This window comes from Osmia lignaria, chromosome 10 (assembly GCF_051020975.1).
Source record: "Osmia lignaria lignaria isolate PbOS001 chromosome 10, iyOsmLign1, whole genome shotgun sequence".
NCBI classification, from domain to species: Eukaryota; Metazoa; Arthropoda; class Insecta; order Hymenoptera; family Megachilidae; genus Osmia; species Osmia lignaria.
In genome coordinates, this window is record NC_135041.1 from 4,483,943 (window position 1) to 4,509,345 (window position 25,403).

At 37.9% G+C, this 25,403-nt stretch overlaps 2 protein-coding genes across 4 annotated transcripts; one reads left to right on the plus strand and one right to left on the minus strand.

Annotated features, from left to right (window-relative positions):
• Nucleotides 1-2,076: 2,076 nt before the first annotated feature.
• Nucleotides 2,077-15,940, plus strand: LOC117610479 (sodium- and chloride-dependent glycine transporter 1). Of its 2 annotated transcripts, none has more exons than XM_034337958.2 (11): nt 2,077-2,590; nt 5,061-5,339; nt 7,863-8,115; nt 9,300-9,458; nt 9,936-10,143; nt 10,220-10,391; nt 10,467-10,823; nt 10,887-11,096; nt 11,163-11,504; nt 11,577-11,811; nt 12,310-15,940. In XM_034337958.2, exons 2-11 carry the CDS (start codon nt 5,292-5,294, stop codon nt 12,474-12,476), a joined length of 2,151 nt encoding a protein of 716 aa, XP_034193849.1. In that variant the 5' UTR covers nt 2,077-2,590; nt 5,061-5,291; the 3' UTR covers nt 12,477-15,940. The 2 variants fall into 2 exon arrangements, with proteins under 2 accessions (XP_034193849.1, XP_034193841.1); XM_034337950.2 differs by having other exon boundaries at nt 2,078-2,590; nt 7,860-8,115.
• LOC117610491 (transmembrane reductase CYB561D2) lies at nt 15,898-23,405 on the minus strand. Of its 2 annotated transcripts, none has more exons than XM_034337969.2 (3): nt 23,243-23,405; nt 20,705-20,891; nt 15,898-19,603 (listed from the first exon to the last, which is right to left on the minus strand). In XM_034337969.2, exons 2-3 carry the CDS (start codon nt 20,864-20,866, stop codon nt 19,082-19,084), a joined length of 684 nt encoding a protein of 227 aa, XP_034193860.1. In that variant the 5' UTR covers nt 20,867-20,891; nt 23,243-23,405; the 3' UTR covers nt 15,898-19,081. The 2 variants fall into 2 exon arrangements, with proteins under 2 accessions (XP_034193860.1, XP_034193871.1); XM_034337980.2 differs by lacking the exon at nt 23,243-23,405 and adding an exon at nt 21,351-21,515.
• Between the last annotated feature and the right edge of the window lie 1,998 nt (nt 23,406-25,403).

Below are 25,403 nucleotides of genomic sequence, written 5' to 3' on the forward strand. Positions count from 1 at the left end.
ATCACTTTGAATATGAACATAAGAACTTACGAATGTTAAATAATTACCAGTAATTAATTCACAGCACGCAAAATTTATCATCTCGATTTCCCGGAATCGAAGTTTATCCATTAAATATGTTTCTCGGAATACTGCAACCGTTATCTTTCAACCTTAGATATCGCGTGGAAGAGAACTTTGCAACGTTCTGACATATCACGTCGGGTGACATCGACTCGAAACAATAGCATTCTGATACAATGCAGCAGCAAGAACGTGGACTCTTGTTGTCCCACAATTTAACAACTTGCGTGACTGTTTCCATTCAAGTCGAGCAAGTAACAGCCAGTATTATCTAGGCCATGTAAATTGCTTTCGGTAATTCGACAGTGCTTGAATAATTTTCCATACAGACAGCGTAATCGATCATTCGAAAGCAACTATCAAAATTTTCAACGAAGACCCGGCTACTCTCTCAAATTTTTACTCAGTCATTTTCATCGAACTTTAAATTTTAAATTGATATTTCGTAAGTGCTATTTGATGATACTATTATGTCATCGAATCGTGCCAGACTTTCGGGAGTCTCGTAATCTGTTTCGTATTCAACAGGCTGCTTACTCGGTGTGCCAATACCTTTTTGATTGGCTGTGTTTCAAATTAAAACGCTACAAGTTTCATCATTTACTTTAGAAGTTTCTCAGAAGCTTCTGCAAGGATAATAATCCCCGTGATTGTAATTTTCGTATTTCAAATTCCATTAAATGTGCTCAGTCACTGTCACCGCGTGAAATTAACACGTTCGTGCTGATAAATCTTGCAACGACCAGCTTTTCTATTGATTTTCCTGAAAAATTCGAACGTCATATGGCGATACAGTTCGATTTGTATTAATCTTGACATCGTTTCCTGTCGTTCTTACTTTCGATGAACAGGGAACGAAGGATTCCGTTTCTCCGTCTCGGCGATGGTCATACTTGCATTACGGGAAAGAAACAGAAAGCGAGGAAGAGCATGATCGATGAACAGGTAGATAGGTAAACGTGGACATAAAATATGAAAAGAAAACGCCACGAATCGGGGCTCCGACGAGAAAGAAAGATCTGAGATAGGTGTTTGTGTGCGAAGGTTGACGTAAAGAAACGAAGCAATGGTTTTCCGATTCTCAAAGAGAGTTTCAATTTTTTCTGATTTCTATATTTACATAAAGATGTGGGAGTTTTTTTTTTCATATTGAGGAAATCATTTTTTTTTTTCTTCAAAGGAGCCTTTCAAAGACTTTCTGTTTTATTAACCGACTTCGTTTTCTACGGCATTATGTATCCTTTGTATTAAAGATAACGAGATTGTACGAAAATAAACTCGATATCCGCGAGACATAAAAAAAGAGCACAAAAGGTGCTCGAGAAAAATGGGAAGATAATCGGAAACACAAAAGAGTACTGAAGAGGGTCTAAGTAGTTAGAAGGGTGCTATTTACTGGTATCAAAGCTGAACGAGCAATTACTCCTTTTAATTATTCAACTATGCTAAATTTATGGTGTCGATTACCAACTATCGTGTTTCCTGTAGACCAAGAGATGCGGATATTCTCCGGATAATAATGTTCGTCGTAAAAATGGCAATTTTCAAATCAGCATTATTACATAATACGCTAATTAGAAATAATGTTAGGAAAAGTTAAAGTGTTAATAATAATACTAATAGTGTTAATCGAGCGTAGCGCGAAAGTGCGTCGTAGAAATACCCCGAAGAATACAACGTCGAATCCATGGTGTTCGCAGGGAACGCGTTAACGCGTTGAAGAGAAAGAAGGGAAAAAATGAAGAAAGTGAAAGAAAAAGAACAAAGACGTTGAATCGCAAGACCGAGTAGCGTTTCCGAAAGTTAAAGAGTTTCCCTCGGAACGATAGGTACACAGGGTAAAGGTGGCCGTCAGAGGTGAAGAGAGTAGATGGTGAAGTGGTAGAGGAGAGAGAGTGCAAGGTTTAGGGTAGGACGCAGCTCGCAGGAGCAGTAATATCGATCGATCCGTCGAGTTCGAGGCTCGACAGGGTCGACTGGGGGTGCTGCAAGTAGAAAAGCTCTCCCATAAGCAGGCAGGCTGGCTGGCTGGCTGGCTGCCCGGGCACGGACCGTTTCCACTGTCTGTCCGTCCGTCCGTCTCACCTCGTCTCATCTCGTCTCGTCTCGTTTCGTCTCGTCTCGTCTCGTCTCGTCTCGTCTCGTCACGTTTCGTCTCGTCCCGTTCCGTTCCGTCTCGTCTGCTCTGTCTCTGATCTCCTCCACTTCTTTCAGTGTCACTTCGCTTTTCTCGCAGTCACTGTTTAACATCACCGGTGGCTGGTGCACGAGACGAGTAGCCAAATTAAGAAATCATTATAGCAGTGCTCGAGTGCCGGACAAACAACCTACGTAAAACCGGTCGTTTCGTAGCTGTGACCTTGAAAGCCAGTGGCAGTTCGTGTCTCTGACCTTGGCGCACGGTTCACCAAGTTCTCCAATGGCAGCGCGACAACCAGTGGCTTACTAGCCACAGCTGATCGAGCAACGGCCAAGCGGAATTCCGGCGGACGTCCACGGAGAACGTTGCGTCATCGGGGATAATCAGGTGCGTGTCCATTTTCGGGATCATTCGCATCCGGGATCACTTTCAAACCCGGCGAACCATACATTCGTCCGGTATTTACGTAGTAACCGAACTTCGAAGATTACTACATATTTTGTGATCATAAGGGTATAGTGCATAGTTGAAAGTATGATCAACGAGAGAGGAACGTGGGTTTGATTGGTTGTACGCTGATTGTATAATAATTTAAAAAATTTTAAAATTTCTAATACCTTCTAATCGGTGGGATCGACGAGTCTATCTTTAGTCTTTCTAAGGGGTAATAGGCTTATGTAGCATCGCGTGACGAAGAAAGTGAACGAGAAAGGTTAAAATCCAACGAAGCAGGGAGCTTCAAAGTTCAAAACAACTTTGTGTTCTTAACAATACTTCATCTTCAAAAATCACCCCTTATAATAGGAGTAAATACTGTTGAAAAGCATCTAATTCAAAAGCTTCGGAGTATCTACCCCTATATGGGGGTGATTTATAAGGAGGAAGAAGTTCGCTATATTACAGGATTATATGTATATCGCGTTTTTACGAGTTGGTCATGTACTATTTCATTTCTTTTGCCCCATTTCATACGAATTTGTTTGGATTCGGGGTTTAAATGTCGGTTGATATCGTTACCTGGTTTCGCGTGACGATTATTGAAAGTCTTGCGTGCCGCTTGAATCGGGTTACACTGACACAGATTTCACGAAAGAGGAATGCGCTATCGTGTTCGGCTTTACGTAAGGAGGTGTAGGATTCATGGTATAGCGAACAGTGAACTGCCATCCTGGTTATTAGGGGGTGACACTTAAACGTGACTATAGTAACATCGTACGTTGTAAATTTTGTTGTACACGCGAAGTGGCTCAGTAAGAGGGCGTAAATATCGGAAACATATGAAATATTAACGCTCCTTTTTTCTTCATTAGTACCATGGAAATAATACTCGTTCAAATGAATACGAATTCTCTCCGCGTACAATTTCAACGAAAAAAAAAAAGGTAAAAAGGGGATGTGAATCGATTTGTTCGATCGTTGCAAATTAACGAGGGACAAAATTTCACGCAAAGAGGGTGCTCGCTTTGTTACGGAAAGGTTAAAGATGAAAGTCTGTCGCGGACAAGGTCAACAGCTGACGGTTAACGTTAACCCTCTCCGCTCCCTTTCTGTTCATCGATAGATTCTAATCGTGATCGATTTACTCGTTAACGTTCGATTTATACAATCTTTTTTCCAGTTGAACGTGTCAGCTTCTCTCGTGGCGAGATCTTTATCCAGACCTTCGATTAATCTGAACCGCGATGTTCTTTTCCACCCCGACGACCACCACTTTGTTCGACATCGATCTCGTTAAAATAATCCGCGCCATCGTTCCACCCTTTCTGGGAATCTTCTACGTAGAACAGATTTTTCCATCCAGACTCGCGAGTGGAATGTTCCAAGTCGCTTCGAAGGATACATTGTTTTCGATTGAGGGTTGTACTTTTGTGGGGTGACACTGTAAATAACGGAAGGTTATTAAATTAAATGGGACTTAAACATGAATTGGGAATACTGCTATTATGGGGTTCAGATTAAATGTATTGTTCTTGAAACGAATAGGTATGATAATCTTGCAATTGTTATTCGAGGGGGTGGTTTAAATTTTTCACTGAACGTTTCTATTCAATCTCTTTTACATAAGCATCGATATTACTCATTTTTCTTGAACGATACCAATATAATTAAATGGTACTAAATACACATTTAATGCACATTCACATACCCTTCATTTTAATCCGTTTCAATGAATGGTTATCCAGATTGTGTATTTATCGAGGGATAAGCGATGTTTATCTCATATTTAATATTTCTGCGAAACTGAAGGTATCGAGTCGGTCGAGTCCCGCAATTAACGGCGGGAAAAGGGAATGACGGAAATAGTGGGTGGGGTAGAAATACGGCGTGACCTGGACTGTCAGCTACAAAGCGACAAGCATTGGAAGGAGTAACTACGTTATTGCATGGCCATGTATCTGGTGTGAACTTGATAACAGCAATTAGGACGTGGGTAGTTATTGTTTAGCGGCGTGACCATTTTCTACGTGTCGAAAGAGTTGTAATCTTTATTGCGTTTGGCGATAACTACTTCGATAAATAATTCACCAAGAGTTAAGGACAGGAAATGAAATTGTAACATACATTTTCCAAATGGTTACAAATTGTCATTACGTATTATTGCTTATAGTAGGGAACGCAATAAAATTTCAATGAAGCTCGGAAAGGACCTTCGAAAAATAGGTCGGAATGCAATAAAATTTATTTACATAACTCGTCAATTTTATTAACACATTCATTGCTACAGTGGAAATGGCCATGTGTAAATTGTTTTATTGTCTAACCCTTGAATAGCGGAGATGGCTCTTCACTGACTCTATTACTTGCCATTTAAAATCTCATACTATTTCTGAAATGTTTGTTTCTCTTTTTTTTTTAGGAGACAGACGAATGAAGCTTTGAAGAATGAATGTCAAAGACAGGAAGTCGTTTAGAAGAATCAATGAAATGGAAATTAGCGAAATTTACAGTACGAACGAAAATTTGCATTAACGATGGATGCTAATGGATTTGGAACAAAGACGCCAGCAGCAGTTGTCGGATATTCGCAGAGCATGAAGAGGAGAAGACTCGACTGACTTCGTAGACGCGTTCGGTGCCAGTTTGGAGGATGGAGGAGTCCTCGCCAAGGATTCGTTCCTATCTGGAATGCTGGGACGTAAGTGAAGTTGCATAATCACTTTAAGCGATTGTTTTAAACGCTTACGGGTCGTTCGATAACGAAATTATAATCCCATTACATTATTATTCTGTGTTAGCTCCTTCATCGAGAGTCTTCAACAGAATTTTGGCAAAATCTCAGTGAAACGATTGAAATTACAATATCATTAGATTATTAGTACTCGAGCGTTTATAAACAGATCAATTGATATTCAAATAATATTAGATTGCCAAACATTCATAAATCAATTGATTGAAATTAAAATAATATATTACCGAACGTTTGAATATAATTGACTAATTAAAATTTCATTAGATTATCGCACGTTCCAGCATGTACAAATTAATCAATTGAAATTCGAGTTTTATTAGATTGTCACACGTCTGGGCGTTTATAAATCAATTAATTAGAAATTACACGTACGTAGATTATCCTCTTCGTTGGATTTCAAAGAGTGAAAAGTGAAACAGCATTTGCGATCTTGACAGAAAGAAGAAAAACGTGGAAAGACTCGGATGAAGAATGCAATTGTCGAGACTTTTTTCGATTGAAACTCGAATTATGGAAATTGTGGCCGCGCACATTCGCGAGAGCACGAAACTGTTTGGTGGTTCTGAAGGATACCAACCACTTTGGACCAGTCCCTCGTTCCATGCAACACTTATACAATCTCAACTCGCGAAAACCATTGTTCGCTTGACGTTTATTGTGTTCCATTTCAAAATTGCATCGTTTTACAGACGGTCGTGAGTTAACCGTTGAATTGCCCTTTGAGCTGCAACTTTTATTTTCACTTTCCTCGCGTTTTCTTTCTTTCTTATCGAAACAATCGTACCATTGATTTCCGTACGAAGCTGTAGAACGTTTGATTCTCGTTAATTCTGAGGCTGATGTTACGTTGTTTGATCGTATTTTCATCTCGCCAACTTTGACGTCGCTTTCTCCTTCCTTTTGTAATCAACGTTTCAAAAGGATTCGTACGAGTTCAGACGATGTCGCTATACAGTCGGTGTACCGTTTCATTATTCAATTTCCTGCTTTCTCTATTTTCTTCCCGGTTGACGGAATTTTCTTGGCAGCAGCTCTTACTTGGATCGTAACGTATCAATAGTTTCAATAGAACGATTCTATAGTCTCTACGATATTAATAATTATTCATCCGTTGTTGATTAATGGAAATTTGATGTGGCTCCAGGCCTTTGTCAGCAAGATTCCGTTGAATTCTCTTGAATATCGAGATGATATTCTTAAGAGCTCGAAACTTGAAGGGAAATCGATGATAAGCGTGCCTCGAAGCCAGAATCCATCTCGAAAATGAAATTTCCTTGGCTTACCTCCTCGGGCCTTAATCGATTCGCGAAAAGCAAAGGTTTTCAAGTATCAAGGCGAACGCTTAACGAATCGCCGCGAGAAACTTTTAAACCCGACCTTAATGAGTACGACAATTCAAGCAAACGGACAAACAAACGTTCTCTGAATGGTCCGTGGAAAAGCATTCTGAATCTTCTTCGGAAATTAATTCTTAGGCGGTCAGACAATGGTCCGTGGATAGAGGAGATTAATTAACAAAGAGCGAAATGAATCTGAATTTCTTACCCCGTTGACTAAAGCCGAAAGATTGAAATACTAGATAAAGACAGGGAATCTCACTAATTCGTTGAATAATGTACGCAGAGACATAGGAAAGACAGAACGTTCAAGAGATACGATCTCTCGAATAATTAACAGCCTAATCACCGCTGATTGGCGTATTAGATATTCATAGAAGCAGTCGCTTTCGATGTTTCTTCGATTGTCAAACGGATTTAGCTCGATCGATCAGTGGACTAGAAAAGGAAATCAGATATAGACGCGAAAGGAATTTTACACAAATACGGGCAAATATCGTTTCCAATATCGCGCGAATTTTAATATTTGCGTCATCAATTTCTCATTTATTACGTTCCATTAACAATTTCCTTTATTACAGTTTCCCTGCTACACGAATATTTTTCTGGAAAACAGACTGAACATTTTCACGATTGCTCGAGGTTGATTAAAAATATTGAAAAAGACTGTCAGCAAATTGTTATAATTTTGGCAAAAGTAATTTTCTTTCTATAGCTCTTTCACGGCGAAAAGGTTAAATATTGATTTCCTAATGATTTCGCGCTTTCACGCATTACACACGTATCACGATGCATATAAAGCGTAAATCATCCGGTTTCACGTTGCACTTGACACGCGTGACTCGCGTATCCGCAGCTGTTGCCTGTGTCGGTCACGAGCGATTAATAATCGCGTGAATATTAGAGGGTGCATGACAAATCGTATTGTCGAAGCAATTTGTTAGCAGTGATTTCCCAATGGCCCTTTACCATTCACCGTTCCCACAGAAAACTTTGCAAACTCTGCAGTTCAGTTCGAGGAGCTCCTTATCGAATCGGTATTGGGAAACTGCTCTTATCAAGGAAAATCAGGACACCTTGGTGATTATTGAATGATATATATTAATAGAAATATTTTTCACTTCCTTAGCAGAACGAAGACAAGTACTCGGTGGCGAACAGCCAAGCACCGTTGCAAGCTGGCGAGGACGAACATCCGGAACGTGGCACATGGACGGGAAAATTCGACTTCCTGTTGTCTCTTCTGGGCTACAGCGTTGGCCTAGGAAACGTTTGGCGATTCCCGTATCTGTGCTACTCGAACGGAGGTGGTGCTTTTCTAATACCGTTTACGATAATGCTCATCATCGCCGGGCTACCCTTGATGTTCATGGAACTATCTTTAGGTAAGCATGTAAATCTTTATCTATCTTTTGATATTTTACATAAAAGATTCAGGACTTTTTTCATTTCCTAGATACGAAGGTTTGTTATTAAAAAAAAATATCGTTCTTTGAGATTTTCCAAGCTGGTGTTTAGACGATTATAGTATCATAAAGATTCGCATAAGGGATGGTACGGTTTTATTTCAAGCCGTTTCCCTTTCATGCTTCTTACAAAGAAGCTTTGCAGTCAGAGTACAAAGCTGTGCCACGAAACGACTATCGATTAACCCGATATCGGTCGAACTCGTGCGAAAACTTTCCGGAGGGTGTAAAAACAACGGTTGCCTCGTCGAAATACTAGAAACTTTCTCGATATTTGATGGCCGACAATTTAGCCCGACTATTTTATCCTTTTTCCAATTGCGTCCGTGTCATCGTTTCTCATTATCGATGTCCAGGAACGATGCAATCCAAGAATAGAAATACCGGAATTCAATTATTACGAGAGAGAGGAACAAAAGCTGACATCTTTGAATCGTACGGAAATAGACGACGTAAGAATGCAAACCGTATTCTTATCGTCACACTACCGGCAAGGTCAGGTTTATGCACGCTCGTTAATTCACCGAAATAGACCGATCAATGAACGATCGTTCCTCTTTACACCAGCTTACGTAATGTTATTTCTGGATGGTTTTGCCTCACCTGGAGTACGCCTCAATGACCTTCTCCGCTCGCGCTTCAACACTCTATCAATAGAAACAATTTCAATTTAATCCTGAATTCTGTTAATTTTCATTTTCTTTTATAAATAATTCTCTTTATTTCATAGGTGATATTATTTATTTTTCAGAGATGAAACTTTGAGAATTTATCAGATCCACCATAATTTGCTACGAAAGACTTCTATTTCGTTTTCCAATAAAAAGTAATATAAGTTTCCATGAAAATAAGATGTACTTTAATATTACTTGCCACATCCTTGCTGGTAACGGGAAACTTCTTTATCTACGAGCTTCTAGGAAGACTCTATACTCAATTTAATTCGATGAATTACTTTTAGGTGATCGGTGAACCATTCACGAGATCGACCTCCGTCGCGATTCGATGCACCTCTGTAAATTACAAGTGCATCGGGAATTTGCCACGATGGCTTATTGATCCGTTTCTTCTTTTTTCTTTCATTTTCGCGATATTCTCCCCAGGGCAGTACGCGAGCCTTGGCCCAGTGGCAGCTTACAAACGTTTCTGCCCCCTCTTGCGTGGCCTGGGTTATGGAATGGTGTTAGTCAGCTCGGTGGTGATGCTTTATTACAACTTGATCATCGCCTGGACGCTTTATTACATCTTTGATTCAGTGGCTGGTAAGCTTCAACGATTTCAACAGTCGTTTCTTAAAATTTCAAATTTTATTCCCGCGGATAACATAATTGCCAGATTAAAAGTGATTATCACGAATCGTCGCGACAATAAGCTCGATGGCCCACTTGGTTCGAACGACCAATCGTTCGATTCTTTTTTATCGAGCACAATTTTTGTGCATCGACAGAATGGATTTAGATTCGTCGGGTTATAGCTTGCACGCGAGTAATATCCTGCTGTTACGTAACTGCAGCTTTACGTTCGATCACGGGCAATAAAGAAATCGGGTTAAGAAGAGCATTAGCGTGGAAGAAATAATACGCGATGTTTTCAGATCGACCGATCAACTCGGCCAATATTCCATAAGAAAGTTGTTCGTATTTGAATTTAAAAGCAGACATGCGAGGAGAATATCCGCGATATTAAATGATTGATTAGATGCCTCTGGCGCTATCAAAGAAATATTCTGAACACCATAGGAGCTGGTAACTTACCATGGAGCAAATGCGAATCACCATGGAGCACCGAGGATTGCTTCATGCCAGAAGCTGCCGAGGCGTGTGCGTCTCAAAACATGAGCTACTTCAAAATGAAATGCTTGAATTCTACCCAGATGGCATCAATGGGTTTGACCATAGAAAATATCACCAGCGCCATTAGAAGACCACCGGCTGAAGAATATTTCAAGTAAAAAAAATCAATCATACCATCTAGATTCTAAAGTAATTACATCTATTACTATAAGTATTTCTATTTCATTCAGCAATCACGTATTGGGAATGAGTAGTGGAATCGAGGAGACTGGGTCTATTCGACCCTCGATGGCGGTGAATCTCCTGTTAGCTTGGATCATCGTCTTCCTCTGTCTGAGCAAAGGTGTTCAAAGCTCAGGAAAGGTTGTGTACTTCACTGCTCTATTCCCGTACTTCGTTTTGGTAAGTTGGGCATATTAATCGTTAGCTCTTAACGTAAATTATATTTATTTAAATGGTCACCTTTTCATCGGTTAGATTGTTCTTTTCGTTCGGGGCATTTTGCTACCCGGTGCCAGCGAGGGTATTCTCTTTTATCTTACGCCCGATTGGAGGAGACTGATGTCCGCGAAAGTATGGGGCGACGCAGCGGTGCAAATCTTCTTCGCCCTGAGCCCAGCTTGGGGTGGCCTCATCACTCTCAGCTCCTACAACAAATTCAACAACAATTGTTACAAGGATTCGCTGATCGTCGCGGTCAGTAACATCGGCACGTCTTTCTTCGCCGGTTTCGTAATTTTCTCTGTGATCGGATTCCTGGCCCACGAGCTCGATGTCCCGGTCGCCTCGGTCGTCGATCAGGGGGCTGGATTAGCATTTATCGTCTATCCTGAAGTGAGTGAATCGACGAAAGGATCGATAATGGATAAGTTTAAAATTCTTTATTAAAAAATACAGGTAGTAGCTCGTTTACCAGTGGCGCCAGTCTGGTCGCTGCTTTTCTTCGTGATGCTTCTTAGCCTGGGCCTGGATTCGCAATTTGCATTGATGGAAACTGTCACCACTGCGATTCTTGACGCTTTTCCGGCATTGAGGAACTACAAATTCTGGGTTGTATTCGCCGCGGCTGTTTTCGGTTACGCCGGTGGAATCATTTTCACTACCAATGTAAGTTTAGAGAAAATAAAATTAAAATATTTCTGTGATTATGTGGTTTATTATTTCATCGATCAGGCTGGAATGTATTGGCTGCAATTGATGGACAAATACGCAGCCAATTGGTCGGTGCTGTTGATCGCTATAGCTGAGTGTATCCTGGTCGCTTGGATCTATGGTGCGGATCGATTTCTCGACGATGTCCAGCAGATGATTGGACCACGTAGCCGTCTTTGGAGGTTTTTCTGGACTTGGATGTGGAAAGTTATTACTCCTGCTACGTTGTTCTTCATTCTCTTCTTCAATTGGGTCGAATACGAACCCCTGAAGTACGGAGGATACGTGTATCCAAGGTGGGCGGACATCGTTGGATGGGTCGTCGGTATGATACCCATTCTGGTCATCGTTTTCGTGGCCATCGTAAGTAATTATTATTTCTTAAGAATAATATATAAATTGTCAGAGAACTATTATGAAAAGCATTACTTACAGAACCAACTAAGAGATCCTCGTCGTCGATCAGCATACGACGACGACGACGATGACGACGACGACCTGGACGGCAGACCCTCTTCTCAAAGATCAGGAAAAGGGAAAACGAAGAAAAGCAAGAACAAGAGCGTATGGTGGCGTGCAAAGATGCTTTTGCAGCCTACTTCCGATTGGGGTCCCGCGGCTAGGAATTCCTTGACCCCGTCGAGAACTCTCACTCACACACCGTCACCAGGTAACCAGGAACTTAATTAAGCTCCAGTCGCGTGCAAGTAAACGCCATCGCGCTTTCAAACCAACTTCTATATTAAACACGTTATGGCCGGTATAAGTAACCCCTTTACGAAGCTGCAATTTCAAGCTCATCATCCTCGGTTGTAATAGGATTTAACCCGACCGCTGGATTATTAATCTAAATATAATGCACGCTACGATGGTCATTTGATTAACATGCCCGGACAAATGGGACGGAATAATCAGTTTTATTTCATTAAGGGTTCATTAGGGTCATATGGAAGGCGTCATTATTATTTTCTCATGTACACGGTGTTAACAAATACCCCGAAGACCTCTACACCACTGGACAGCGGTGTATTTAATTCTGTAGCACTTTTCGATGGGATCAGTGGTTTAGCCACATTTCGTTGTTGAAAATTGAAAAATTGACCAATCAGCGCGCAACTCTATATGTATTTGTTTAATAGAATATCATGAAATAATTTTAATGTTCCAGGACCACCAGGAGGATACGATTCCGTAAGGGACACCATAGTTTTGGTAAACGGTCAACCAATGATGGTGCAACCGTCGACCACATCCGGCACCGCTCAGAAGCTTCCTGGACCATCGATCCTCAAGAATTCAAGTAAAACCGATCTAATCACATCTCAGCAAGTCTGACACGATGTTCATTTTATCTGTAACGACGAGTCTGCCCAGAGATCTATCGCCAAAAATACAACGCGCCAATAACAGGTAGTCGAGTATCGCGGATAGCTTCGTAACCAAGAGATAGGTGAACAAAAGGATGTCTTTGAATGTTCCCGCAATAGAAGAGAGATTTCTACGAATTTATTTTTTTAAAGAAGAATAGCCAGAGTATTTTCTGATATATTCAAATCTCAACAATACTAGCGCCTTATATTTTTTCCATTCGAGCAAAGATTATTGTTCATTCCGTTGAAATCACTTGAAAGATCTATTTTCTTATTCAAATAAATTAATTTCAATTTATTTTTAAACGAGCCTTCAAGCATCTTTTATCTTCGATTTAAACATAAATTCTGATTAAATTTTTTCAAATCATTCCAGTTCTAAGTAAGTTAGAATTTTTAATCTTCTTCGATGTCTTCTGATTTCTAACACCAAAACGGACAATATTGAACAGTTCATTTAATTACCAGTAAGTGAAAATCGTTTAAGCGTTAAAGAGGGCTGAGATCGAGAGACAATGACGATCGTTAAAGGACGAAACGATGCCTGAACAAATTTTGCGAGACGCTCTAAATAACGTGCTACGAGATGTAATCGTTAGTAATTACGCTACTCCACTGCTTTCAATTGTACATAAAAAAGAAATGAAACGTACGTAAGGAAACAATTGAAGAAAGTCACGGATTGATTGCCATGCGTAGGCGACACACAAATATTTTACGATTTAGAGTGAAAAAATGGGTGGCCATCACCGAAACGATTAATTGCTTCTGTGTAAGATTTATCTAAGGTAATGTTTACTCTTGCATAGCGATCGATCTAGGATAGTATCGAGGAATTCGCCAGAATTTCATCTTTAAAGTCGGTCAAAAAACCGTTATATTTCCGTACACTTTAATTTTTAGAATTTTTACAGGTACATTCAACCGGCCATTCGTGTAAGGATGTATTCTATAGGTATAGTAATAACGAAAATAGTCTATGCTAATTTAAATTATTAAATCGAATCGGAGGGAACGAGATGAAAATTTAACTTAATTTGCAATCTCTAAATGGAACATTGCAATTAACCGGCCATTCGTATAGGGGTGTCTATTGTAGGTATAGTAGGTAATAATGAAAGTAGTTTACACTAATTTAAATTATTCAAGCAATGAGGTGAACGAATTTAAATGAATTTAATTTACATCGTATCTATTGAAGTGTACGGAGATTATTCTGGCAGATTGTATCTAATATCGCCCAAAGCCAACAGTCGAATTCCTTTGCTAAAGCTCGACAAATTTTTGTCGCAAAGATTTATCGTTATCGGACAGTTCAGATGGTTCGAACCCAAACGAATCGTCAAATTTTTGTAATGTAACTTAGTAATCTCGTGAACGTTGAATATATTTCTCGATGTTGACATGCGAAATGTTTCATACCGTGATATGTGTTATCCTTGCCGAAGGAATTGCGTTGTCAAAGCGATGATTTTCAGTAAAATTCACCGAATTTATTGGACTTTGAAAGAACGAATTAGAAACAAACGGAGTGGGTGATTTTACTCGATGTCCTCCTTAATTCTCCAAAATAATGAGTATTTCAATAATGAGTATTTAGTACCTTATAATATTATTTCATAAATTACATATTTAGGTTGATCTCCAGTACTTAAAGAAATTAGAATTAGTTATTAAAATTAACTGTTGAGAGTCAGATGAATATATCGTTGAGTAATTAGATGAAGATTATTTATCGTTAAATGTTGATATAATATATTGGATTTCTGATTATATTTTCAAGCTACTAACACTTTCAGGGAAACATAGGCTAGATTATTCTATCTACGAGTGAAAAAGATCGAATACCCTTCAAAGTGACGAAGACTGCAGTTCGTGTGAAAGGGTTATTTTCGCGTCGATCGTAAGACGGTTGAAGGGTTGCGAGAGGATAAGCGTATCGGTTCGATTCAGACCGAAAATAGGAATTATTAAAATACACATTAAGCCGGCGATGTCGAGCACACCAGACAATTAAACGCGTACGTACAGTCAATAAACGTGAGAGATCGTGATTCTTTATTTTTTATGTGACCCCGTTTGTAAAGTGTTGCCACCTGTATCATATGTATTAACATTTGTCGTACATACACGTATACACAAGTTACAAGATGTAATGAATATACATTATAGTATACATATACACATACAAGTATATTATGTAATATTTATAGACGCTTGGTACACTGGTGGTACATGCGTCGCATAGTTTATTTATTACGTGTACAAAACGAGGATATAAAAAAAATGACACGATCATCGTTTGATATTAAGAAATTCAGGGCGGAGTGTCGCGATAAACGTGCAAACAATTAACATTATTGAAGGAAAAAAAAACCCGCTGCGTTCAAATTATAAAACAATAACAGAAAATATGTTAACTCATATCCGTGCGAGAGCTTGTTGCGTGAATCGTTACGTTTCGTGGGTGAATAAGTGAGAAATAGAGTGCGTGATCAGAGTGTAAGAATATTTTTTAGAATAATAAGGGCCTAACTCCACTTTTTATCCTCTTAACGACCCACTTGCTCGACTAGAATAATGATTTAACAATCTGATTTTTCTTTGATGATAATCACCGAGTTTTGAAAGCATCAGTGAAAATTTTGTAAAATTCTTTTTACCCTGTATTGTGAAATTACTTTTTGTGGTAAATTTACAAGTAATCGCGGTGGATGTTAAGAGTTAACCGAATCGTCCTTTGCCATCGATCCTTTGCTCAAAGGGACGAACAAGTGGAGGAGGATCCTCGCCGTAAGCGTTCCATACGGATCCTCGTTGACCTAATTAACAATTTAGAATCTAGTTGTTGTTAATACTCAGAGCTTCAGATTATAGGCGAAACATTCAACTAGGACGATATTCGAATCCCAAGATCGGAATTCGCGAACAATCGGGGCACACCTCGTATTGAACACAATGAAAGTTTAGCGAGAATCGATTCACGCTTAATATACCGATACCCCGTTTCGATTAATTCAATTGTTAATCAAACGATCAATGAGTTTCATCGATTCGAATTTAATTTCAAACGAGACTGTAATCAAAGTACCGAGTTGCATTTATTAAATTTCATTAATGGGGTAATTTTCTACTGCATGGTCTTCGACGTAAATTTTCAAATAATATACTCCCATCTTTTACCAAAACGTTGTTTCGAATCCATCAGTATCAACGGAGACATTAGACTAACGACACGTACTGATATTTGAAAATTAGAAAAAGAATTAAATGTACCGATAGAAGAGCGAGAACACTTTCTAACTAGCCATATCTGAGACATAATCAAGAACAAACAAATTTTCTTCGTTTAAGAAAACCCTGAATAACGACCGATAAAGATGATGAAAAAAAAAAAGAAGGTTCTTTCTTGTCGGCAGAGAAATGAAATCATTTATCTTGAGAAAGAGAGAAAGAGAGAAATGCGAAATAAAGAAGTACTTGGGATTCGTGAGGGAAGGGGTGACTGATAGATAAGCGTTCGACAAACTTTAATGTCCCTTAGGCTAGATAGGTGAATCTAATGCAGGTTTAAAAGGAATTTAAAACAAACAAAGTTAGCACGTCATTAACAACAACAACAACAACAACAATAATACTTATTAATAACAATTATGTTACAAAGTAAGAAATAATAATAGAGTTAGCTGCCGGTTCAAACTGGCTTGGCCACGCGGTCGACTGTCCTAGGTAGGGTTAAGATTCGGTTACGTGGGATTATCGGTAACAACACGGCAACATTATGTTAATATAAAAAGAAAAATAATTGATTAAAATTTATTTTGAGCACTATACTTACTTAATATTAGAAATGTTTTAATTGCTTATTTTTAATTTCATCTGAAACAAAATTTTATGCTATCATATTAAGGAAAATTTTCCTTAATTTTTCCTTAATTACCGTGCAATGTTACGGATTTTACGTGACCAAGAGCAACCAGTAGAGCGAACAGTACAAAGTAACGTGTCCTAGAGCTAATTGAGAAAGAGAAAAGCGTTCGAGAGTGAAATGTAGGTGATAGAAGGTGCGTTATGTTTCGTGGAAACGATAGGATTAGAGTTCCTTCTCGTTAAGGCAGATTTTTGTACGTCGACGAGCACGATTCCATGGGAAATCGTTGAACAAGAAATATTTAAATCATACCGCAAAGCGTAGCCTGTGAGAAACTATGTAGTTTAAGCAAAGAAAGAATATTGATCATTTGTTTTTGATGCGTTTTGATTGTGTCTCTATTGATTTTCTTCGATAATTGAAAAAAAAAAAAAATTGTTGCCTCAAAAATCTATCTTTTGTGTAATATGAAACTTTTTTAAAATTAATCATTTTTAAATTAAATTTTTAGAAATTTCAAGATATGACATTCGGCTATTGTTTGAAATAATTTATCTTAAAAGTTTGCCACTTTTTATTTCTATTGAAATAAGAGACACTTTCAGCGTCGAACCGTATACAATCACAAAACACAATAAAGAAGAATATATTATTCAATGAATGATTGTACACTACCGTTCAAAGGTCTTGGAATATTTTCGATAAGAATATAGTATCATGGAAACTATAAAAAAATACTAATTCACAATTTTTCTCCGGTTTACATAAATTTTTCTAAATATTCTAAGACTTTTGAACGATAGAGAAGTTAAAAGTCTAAAAAGGAAAGGTAACGGAAATGAGAAAATAAAATTCTATTGCATGTACGTGTATCAAACGAACACTTGTACACGTACATAGCCAGAATACGTATATATGTGCGTAAATAAGAAAATTATGTATACACGTTGTTGCATAATGTTAGAGACGAAGAGGAAAAATGTTTTACGCGTGATCACTGTTTGATTCGAGATGTTTATCGTGTATTGAAAATTGCGAGAATTAAGAAATAATCTATAGAAATGGAAGATTTCAAAAGAAACTAAATGAAAAAGGCAAAAAAAATAAGAAGAATATAAAATACGATATTTAAGAGACGATGAAATTATATCGAGATACAAGAAATTGTATTAATATATATGTACACTCCCCTCCATAAGTATCTGGACACTCTCTAAAACAGAATACTCTTTTTAAAATTGGACCAAATGACGAGGTTTTTCGAAAAGCTATATAAATTAATTTGCTAAGATATGTGGTTTTGTCGTTTTATTGTCGTGAGAAAAAATAGTGAAGGGCAGTTTTTCAACTTTTTTGTGTGAGCCTATAATGAAAATTTAAAATATGACATTTGTAAATTTAAGTGTGTTATGTGTATGCTGAAAATTTCATCGAGATCGGTCAATGCACTTAGAAGTTACAAGTAATTAAAATTTCCAAAAATCGCGACTTTTCATCTAAAGCCTCGTACTCACTAGAGCATTCGTTCGGGCAAAAATGTTCAAATGAGTACGAGGCTTAACAATAAGAACGTGACTAGTTCCGTTCTTATTGTGATTCATTGTAATCTATTGCGTCCATTTTGGTTCAATTTTAAAAAGAATATTTTGTTTTAGAGAGTGTCCGGATACTTATGGATGGGAGTGTACATTGCATTGCGAAAGATATATACATTATGTAAATTCTATGTATATGTATATGATGCGTGTGTAATTAATAAAGTGTTGATATATATGGTTGACGATAACTAATTCTCTGTTCTTTCCATTTATTTGATAATCGTCTACACGTTCAAACAGATTAAAATTAATATTAAATTATACTTTATTTTTTGGTCAAAGTTTCTCCTATTAAATAAAAAAATTATTTTAATCTAAAGATATGCTGTCGATGATTTTAGAAATGTTTCCTTGCAACAATTGCATCGAGTTTCTGTGATATGCTGATAGTTCAAATGAACATAGTGATGGTAGAATATATAAAAGATGAATTTCTGATGATTATTGATTATAAAACTGACCCTTGATTTTAATTATAGGCAATAATATTAATTCCTCCTCGATTACTTAACTCACACTGAGTAAATTACAATTAAACCTCCTTGTATTTACATCTCGATAAAGCTTCGTGATCAGCAATAAACTGTGTAAAAATATATCGAACACTGTTTTTCGGCAAAGTTTAGAAGAAACGAGTAGTTTAAGTATCATACAAAAATTCAAAAGGTGGACGGAATGCTTGAATTCTAAATAGACTACTAAACCTTTTTGTATAAAAAAAAGAAACTTTTTATGCACTTTCTCGATTTTCCACTGAAAATATTTTGATGCAAAGTAAGCATGTCAAAAATGCTATGTATTACTTTTGGCATTGCTAGAGCTTTATATCGTATTATACTATACTGTACAATGCGGTACGCTATATTACCATTAATATAGTATAGTACAATAATACTACGGAAATACTATTACCATAGTATTACTCTACATACCACACCACTACAATACCACCCCGTATCATGCAATACAGTACAACACAACAACATTTTTACACTTTCAACAATGATCCAAATTCACACCTGTATCAAACACCACATGTTGCATACTTTTCAATCTCGTCAACTTGGTCGCAGTCCAACCCTACTGCATCTCGTTTACAGATTACGTGGTGGTAGGTGGTGGTGCTAAGATCACCTTACTTCTGGACACAGCCCCCAGAATTGGTTTCAACAATATGAAGAAACCAGCGATAAAGAAGGAGGAGAACACCAGGCTCCTTCCGGTGTCGCTTCCGGGCCACCACAAAGTGTACGTCCCTGTGATCAAGGTAGCTAATAAAAGTATCGTTACTACGATACCACCGAAAGCGTGTAACACTTTCAGAAGGACAGGTCTGAAACGAGGATAAAGCCACTTGGAGTTATTGGTGACGATCCCGAAAGCAGCGACCAGGAAGGAGATGATGATGGTGACCAAACCGAGTACCGAGTGGGGCGTAGCAAAATGATGCTTATTGTTGTTGATCTTGTTCACCACGATGATAATTAATCCAATCAACACTAGTGCCAGCCCTACTGTGTGGAGGATCCAGTGCATAGTCACCCTGTTCATTCGGGACAACTTGTAACTGACGTACGCATCACCGGAAATGCTGAACACCGCCTCGGTTATCAGAAGACCAACCTGGAACAACGAAGTATATGATTAGTAATTTTTCATTTCTATTTTTATGAATACAGAAGGCATTGAACACGATCGTGAATCTTCCATCTGCTGAATGAATGTCGCAACCAATTTGGCTATCTAGGTTAACGGTACTTACATTTCTTCTCTCTTTACGTACATGAAGAGAATAACGCCTACGATTTAGCCTCTAACGCGACAATGAATTGAAGGTAAATGACACTATGCAAGAGGACGTTTTAGTGGTGAGACGATCAGTGTGTGTTTATGATAATTTTAAAGTAGATGTACACCTCCTAAGAATCTTTAAATTTGGTCATTCGGTTAATGCGTCAATCTTTCCCGCGGTTCAGCCTCAATTGCCTTACATCAGATGATAAATTTAGTCCAGTCGATTCAGATAATTAGAAGTTAGTATTTTTCTAAACATAAGGATGATCGAACACTCGAGGAACTCAAAGACCTTATGAATCATATCCAAGATTTTATGTTTTCCACGTAGGAAAATCATGGAAAATTGAAGAGCCAGCTTCCTTCTTAATAGACTGGGATCGTGTTACTATTTCAAATTTAATTTTCATCTACCAGAAAAAAGGATGATGAAAATTAGGAAATTGATCTGACGTTTGGAATGCTTGAATGGAAGCTGCATGAATCATATCTAGTAGTAAGTTTTTATAACTGGATTCGTAGAAATATTCATCAAGTGTGACTTAAGCGTTCTTCAAGTTCATGATTAGTCATAAGTATTCTCTAAACATCTGAGGGGATCATTTCGATTAGTTTACTTATTATTCTTTCAAAGTTTTCATTGTATCGAAATGTAAATTGTGAAAACGCGAATTTACGTAACAGTATGGTGTTCGACGTGTAAAAGAAGAATTTATTGCATCCAGCCGTTATGAAACCTGTCCTCTCTGAAAGACATTCATGAATTTTGCACAAGAGAATTTTAATCTTCTCTCAGTTAGAAAACTAATCTTTATTTTCAAAGAATAATTCTATGAAACGGTATAACAAACAAAGACCTAAATTCCTGATCCACGTACTTTCATTATTTCTTTCATTGTGCAATTAGCGTTGACCAAGTTGTCTACTTACTCCGACGCTCATGCAGATTGGATGCCAAGCGAAGAAGCTGTAATGTCCGAAGGCCAAAACCAGGATATATATCACTGGGGCTACTAAAAGAAAGTGTGTGAGAGCTGAAAAAGCTAGCATAATGGCACTGGGGGGTCCTTTGCCTCCTGGTTGATCGGTCATCTTAGGATCGACCTTACTCTCCTCGCTGAAATCGAAACAAAAGTACGGTTAGGAAATTTAAATAATTGCTTAATTTTTATTTTATATTCGTTTTTTTTCCCCCCTAAAAGATTGCACGATTGAAGAAATAAATTTTTCTTCAGTCACAACAGCTCCTACGATCGTTGTGATGCACGACGTGTGATTCATTGCTAATTGTGCGACACGATTCTACGTTTCTTTCAGCATCCACTTGGGCGAGCTCGCAGAATGTCCTCTTTTACAATGATACAGAAACATAAGCTCGATAAATGAAGCCGCTGATTAAGGGAATGCTTGTCCAGTTCGAAGAGATATTCATCGCCACAATTTTCCAGAAGTATTCGAATTACTCCACTGTCTTTGATTAGTCAAGACATGATCAACCTTTCAAGAACTCTTTTCAAACTTTAAGTAGCCTGTTTCCTTATACTATCATTTTTCCTTCAGTTAGTCATTTAATCACCTCGTATTCCAAACGTTTGTCACATGTTAAAAGATAAGCCTCCATATCACTTCAGCTTCTACCTAATCACAACACAGTTGTATTATTCAAAATATTACTACAATAAATATTATTAATTATTCCACGTGCATTGTTCATTTCAGACCTCAACTGACTGTATAAACATTCATTAAAAAATAAGTAATATGAATATCTATCATGATATCTCAAGTGCAATCGATTTAATCACTGATGTACCCCATTATCTCTGCTACGTGCGAAGATAATTAACACTTACGTTGCAATGGTCACTCTACGTGACCAATTAATTATGTTATTATAATTACAGATCGAAGATTCTTCTATTCCGTGTAACATTAAAATCATCGTAAACAGTGAGAGGTTCAAATGATTTCTGGCGATTGTTTCCTCGAATTGGATGATAAAATGAGAACTGGAATGTCTCGGATGACTGATACTCTATTGGAAAGCAGAATGCCACTTCCCTGTTTCCCACGTTCTATTTCAAATTGGAAAATCAGTAACCAGGGAAAATGATCGCAATATTCATGTTTATCTTTCTGAATTCTTTGAATTCATTAAGGAGAAAGTTCTTCATTTAGCATGTAAAGACATACGTCGTCAAGATAAGATAATTTCAAAGTTAAATATAGCACTACTGTATTTGCTGTCGCGGTGAATTAAGAATCATTATTTGAGTAATTTAATTAATCATTTTAATGAAAATAAATCATTATAATGAAAAGTTTTCTTTAGAAGAAGAATACGTAGATGATTCGAGTGTATCCTTATCGAATATTTTAATACCGAGGAAACGATGCACGGTTTCAATAAACATAAAGATCCACCTTGTTTTGCACGGTTCAATCGACGCGCTGTCGATCTTGATTAAATTCTTGTAGAAACGCAAACAAAAAAGAATTGCAATATGCAAACTCAGATACCATAAACGAACGGTGATGAATAAAAATTCGAATGGATGGTGCATGCTAATAAAAAAGACGGAAAACAATGGCATCAGCCTTGGTAATCTCGTCATTACTAACTAACTGTAAAGATTTATGAAATTACGACGATGGCAAGTGGATTCCCGGGAAATTTTTATTGGAAATTCTTAGCAATGAAATGCTGGATAATTGGAGCGAAGAAAATCGCTGAGTGATTAGAATAGTTTTCCAGGTCGGAATATATTAAAAAGTATAAGTAAAATAGAGTTTGTTTTACCGTTGAATTTAGAAACCATGATTATGGTAATTTTCAGACACACGTTATGCTTATGGCAATTACGGTCGCGAGATTACGTTTATCGCAACATAATCACGTTCATCGTGACGATCCAATTCGTGATGCAGACCGGCATACTTTCAGATGCGCTCCACTTTCACGATTACAGCGAAATACGCGATTTCGATCGCGCGAATCTCGTGTTTACGATGGGCATATGGAAATCTGGCTACATTCGACCATCTCCTCGTCTAGAGACAAACTCTTTTATATTGCTTACGTAAGCTTATAAAAATAGTCGCTTGAAAACACCATGTGAATTGCATCGAAAGGAAGGATTAAATCGAAACGAAATTAAATTAGTTCTTCCAATTACGACTTCCAAGTCGAGGAATATATTAACACTTTGATGGCATTGAACTTGACGGAATCGGTGACCTTTTTATATGTAAACAGAGTCTACTGATAAGCAAAAATGTAATTTCTTGTGAATTTGTTTGCTGATTTAATATTGTGCTCCACCTATTTTCCTAAGACTATATTTCAGAGTTCCTTTCGAACTCACTTGCCAAGAAATAACAGTAAAAATCTAAAATATTAACACGAGACACAGTAGCTCTAAATAAGCTAAATATAGGTAAACAAGATCAAATCGTTTGAGTACTCACCTCGAATTCTACAAATCGTGAAATCAGCTTCCAAGGAAAAAAGACTCGTCGAAGTGGGTCAATTTTCCAGAAACGAAATCGCGTTTCGAGCGGAACGAGCAAAGAGGAAAAGCACGGAACGGAGTCCGCGTCTCGACTGAAACACGCGTTCCGAGCGTAGCCGCAACGATCTATCGCTGTGTTGCCGATGCTCCTTACGAACGAACAGGAAAATCGTCGTGTAAATACGGCCTTGGCACGCCTGATCGCCGCGGACTGCTCTGGTCCCTATAAAACGAACGCCGGGCTCGTGCTCGGGACATACTGAGACGAACCATTGTTCGCTTCGTCATGGTTCGAAATCGCGTGGCAGCGTTTAGAAAATTAATGAAAATAATTTTTCACCTGGAAATTTTCAGAAATGTTCACGCATTATCGACGGGAAACGAGAATTCTCGTTTTATTGAAATGTACATTAAAAATGTCCCGTCGGTAATGTGTTAATAATCATTGAACGCTCACTTCCGCCCTACCTCCTTACTTCCGCAGTCAATCAGCTTTTCACATATGGAGATGCACAAAAAAAATGCACGTAAACATACGTACATAGGAGGTATTACCAAAGAACAAGAGATTATTTATACCAACATCTGTGTAGATCCATAAGAAGCGTCAACAATTAATGTCCAGTTATCGTTTGCTAAATTTAATTAAATAATTATAATTATAATAATAATTATAGTTTGCTTTAATTAAATAGATTGGTCTGGAACCTGAAGACCCAATTCCTAATATTTCGAAGCTCCAGTATGATCGGATGAAAAGAAACGGCGCGGAGATAATGATGCGGGTAGCAAAGGGTTAATACAGTTTTTTTTTCTTAGAACACCGACAAGCTTTATGGTGGTACTTCAGTGGGACTGCCTACTGATTACAAGACCACGTGGCCGTCTGATTAAACACGATCGTCCGACATGGCGAAGGTCTTTTTTCGGTGGCCCGCGCAGCCAAATAAAAGCAAGGTCTCTCGACATTCAACGAGTGTGTACACACACGGAAGCGCAACTTCCTCGTGCAACTGATTTCCCATCGGATATACGCTTTTTCTCGTTGTTCCCGTGTATTTTTCGCCTCGGATTACACTGAAGTTATTACGATCAGAGGAAGAAAAAGGGCGAAGTATGCCAGCATTTTAAACAAAGCGAACTCATTCTCCGGATACCTTTGAGATTTTTAATTATTGATAAATTATCTCTGTCAAGCGTTGGAATTCTGTACTGTGGAGAACAGGAAGAAAGTTATTTTGATCCTTTTATGAATTACGCGGGTCACAGAGACAAGAAAAATTTTTAACTATGCATACATTAATGCTAATTGTTATTAAATTACCTCAGCCAAAAAAAGAAAGGAAATTACACGAACTAAGATCGACAAGATATGGAGTTTTGTATAAACAAAGTTTCATCGCGATGAGAATTCTATTCTTCGGGAAACAAAGCTGTTACTTTGTGGACGTGATTATTCATTGAAAGACAGACGACGTTTCTTGGTTAATCACCGTTCTATTAGCTGTACTTACTTCCAGCGAATGCTGGTCATGTCGATCTTCTTTCGTCATATACGCCACTCGTTGCGGCGGAAGTATGCATGGACAGTTCATACGTATGCACGTGAGCGCATAAATCGACCTCGGCGATCATCGGAATGTACTACGATTGCTTATTCGAGGTGTGGATGCTAGCTATATACTCCGATTATGCAAATATTTGGCGGTAATAACGTTAACAATCCATAAGTGAATCCTTCGCGCGCTCGAACGCAGGTGGTGAACGAAATTCTTAAACACTCGATTTTCAGAACCCCTTTCCCAACAATGCTCGATGAAAGTTGTTCCCAACAATGAATAAAATGATTTTAACCAATAAAGTTGAGTATTTTTTCATTTGATAACCTTTCCAACAATCCAACGACCTTTAAAAGTCAATGATTTCATTTCAAATAAAAAAGAAATGTAAAATTACAAAATTTGTAGATTGCAATAGTAAAAAATATTAAAACTATGCTATCGACTCCATCTAACGATGATCCAATAGACTAACAAAAAATTGCCTTTTTTGAAAAACAGACAGTTGCTTGAGCGTCTTATAAACAGAAAATTATAATCAATGGATAGGGTATTTCT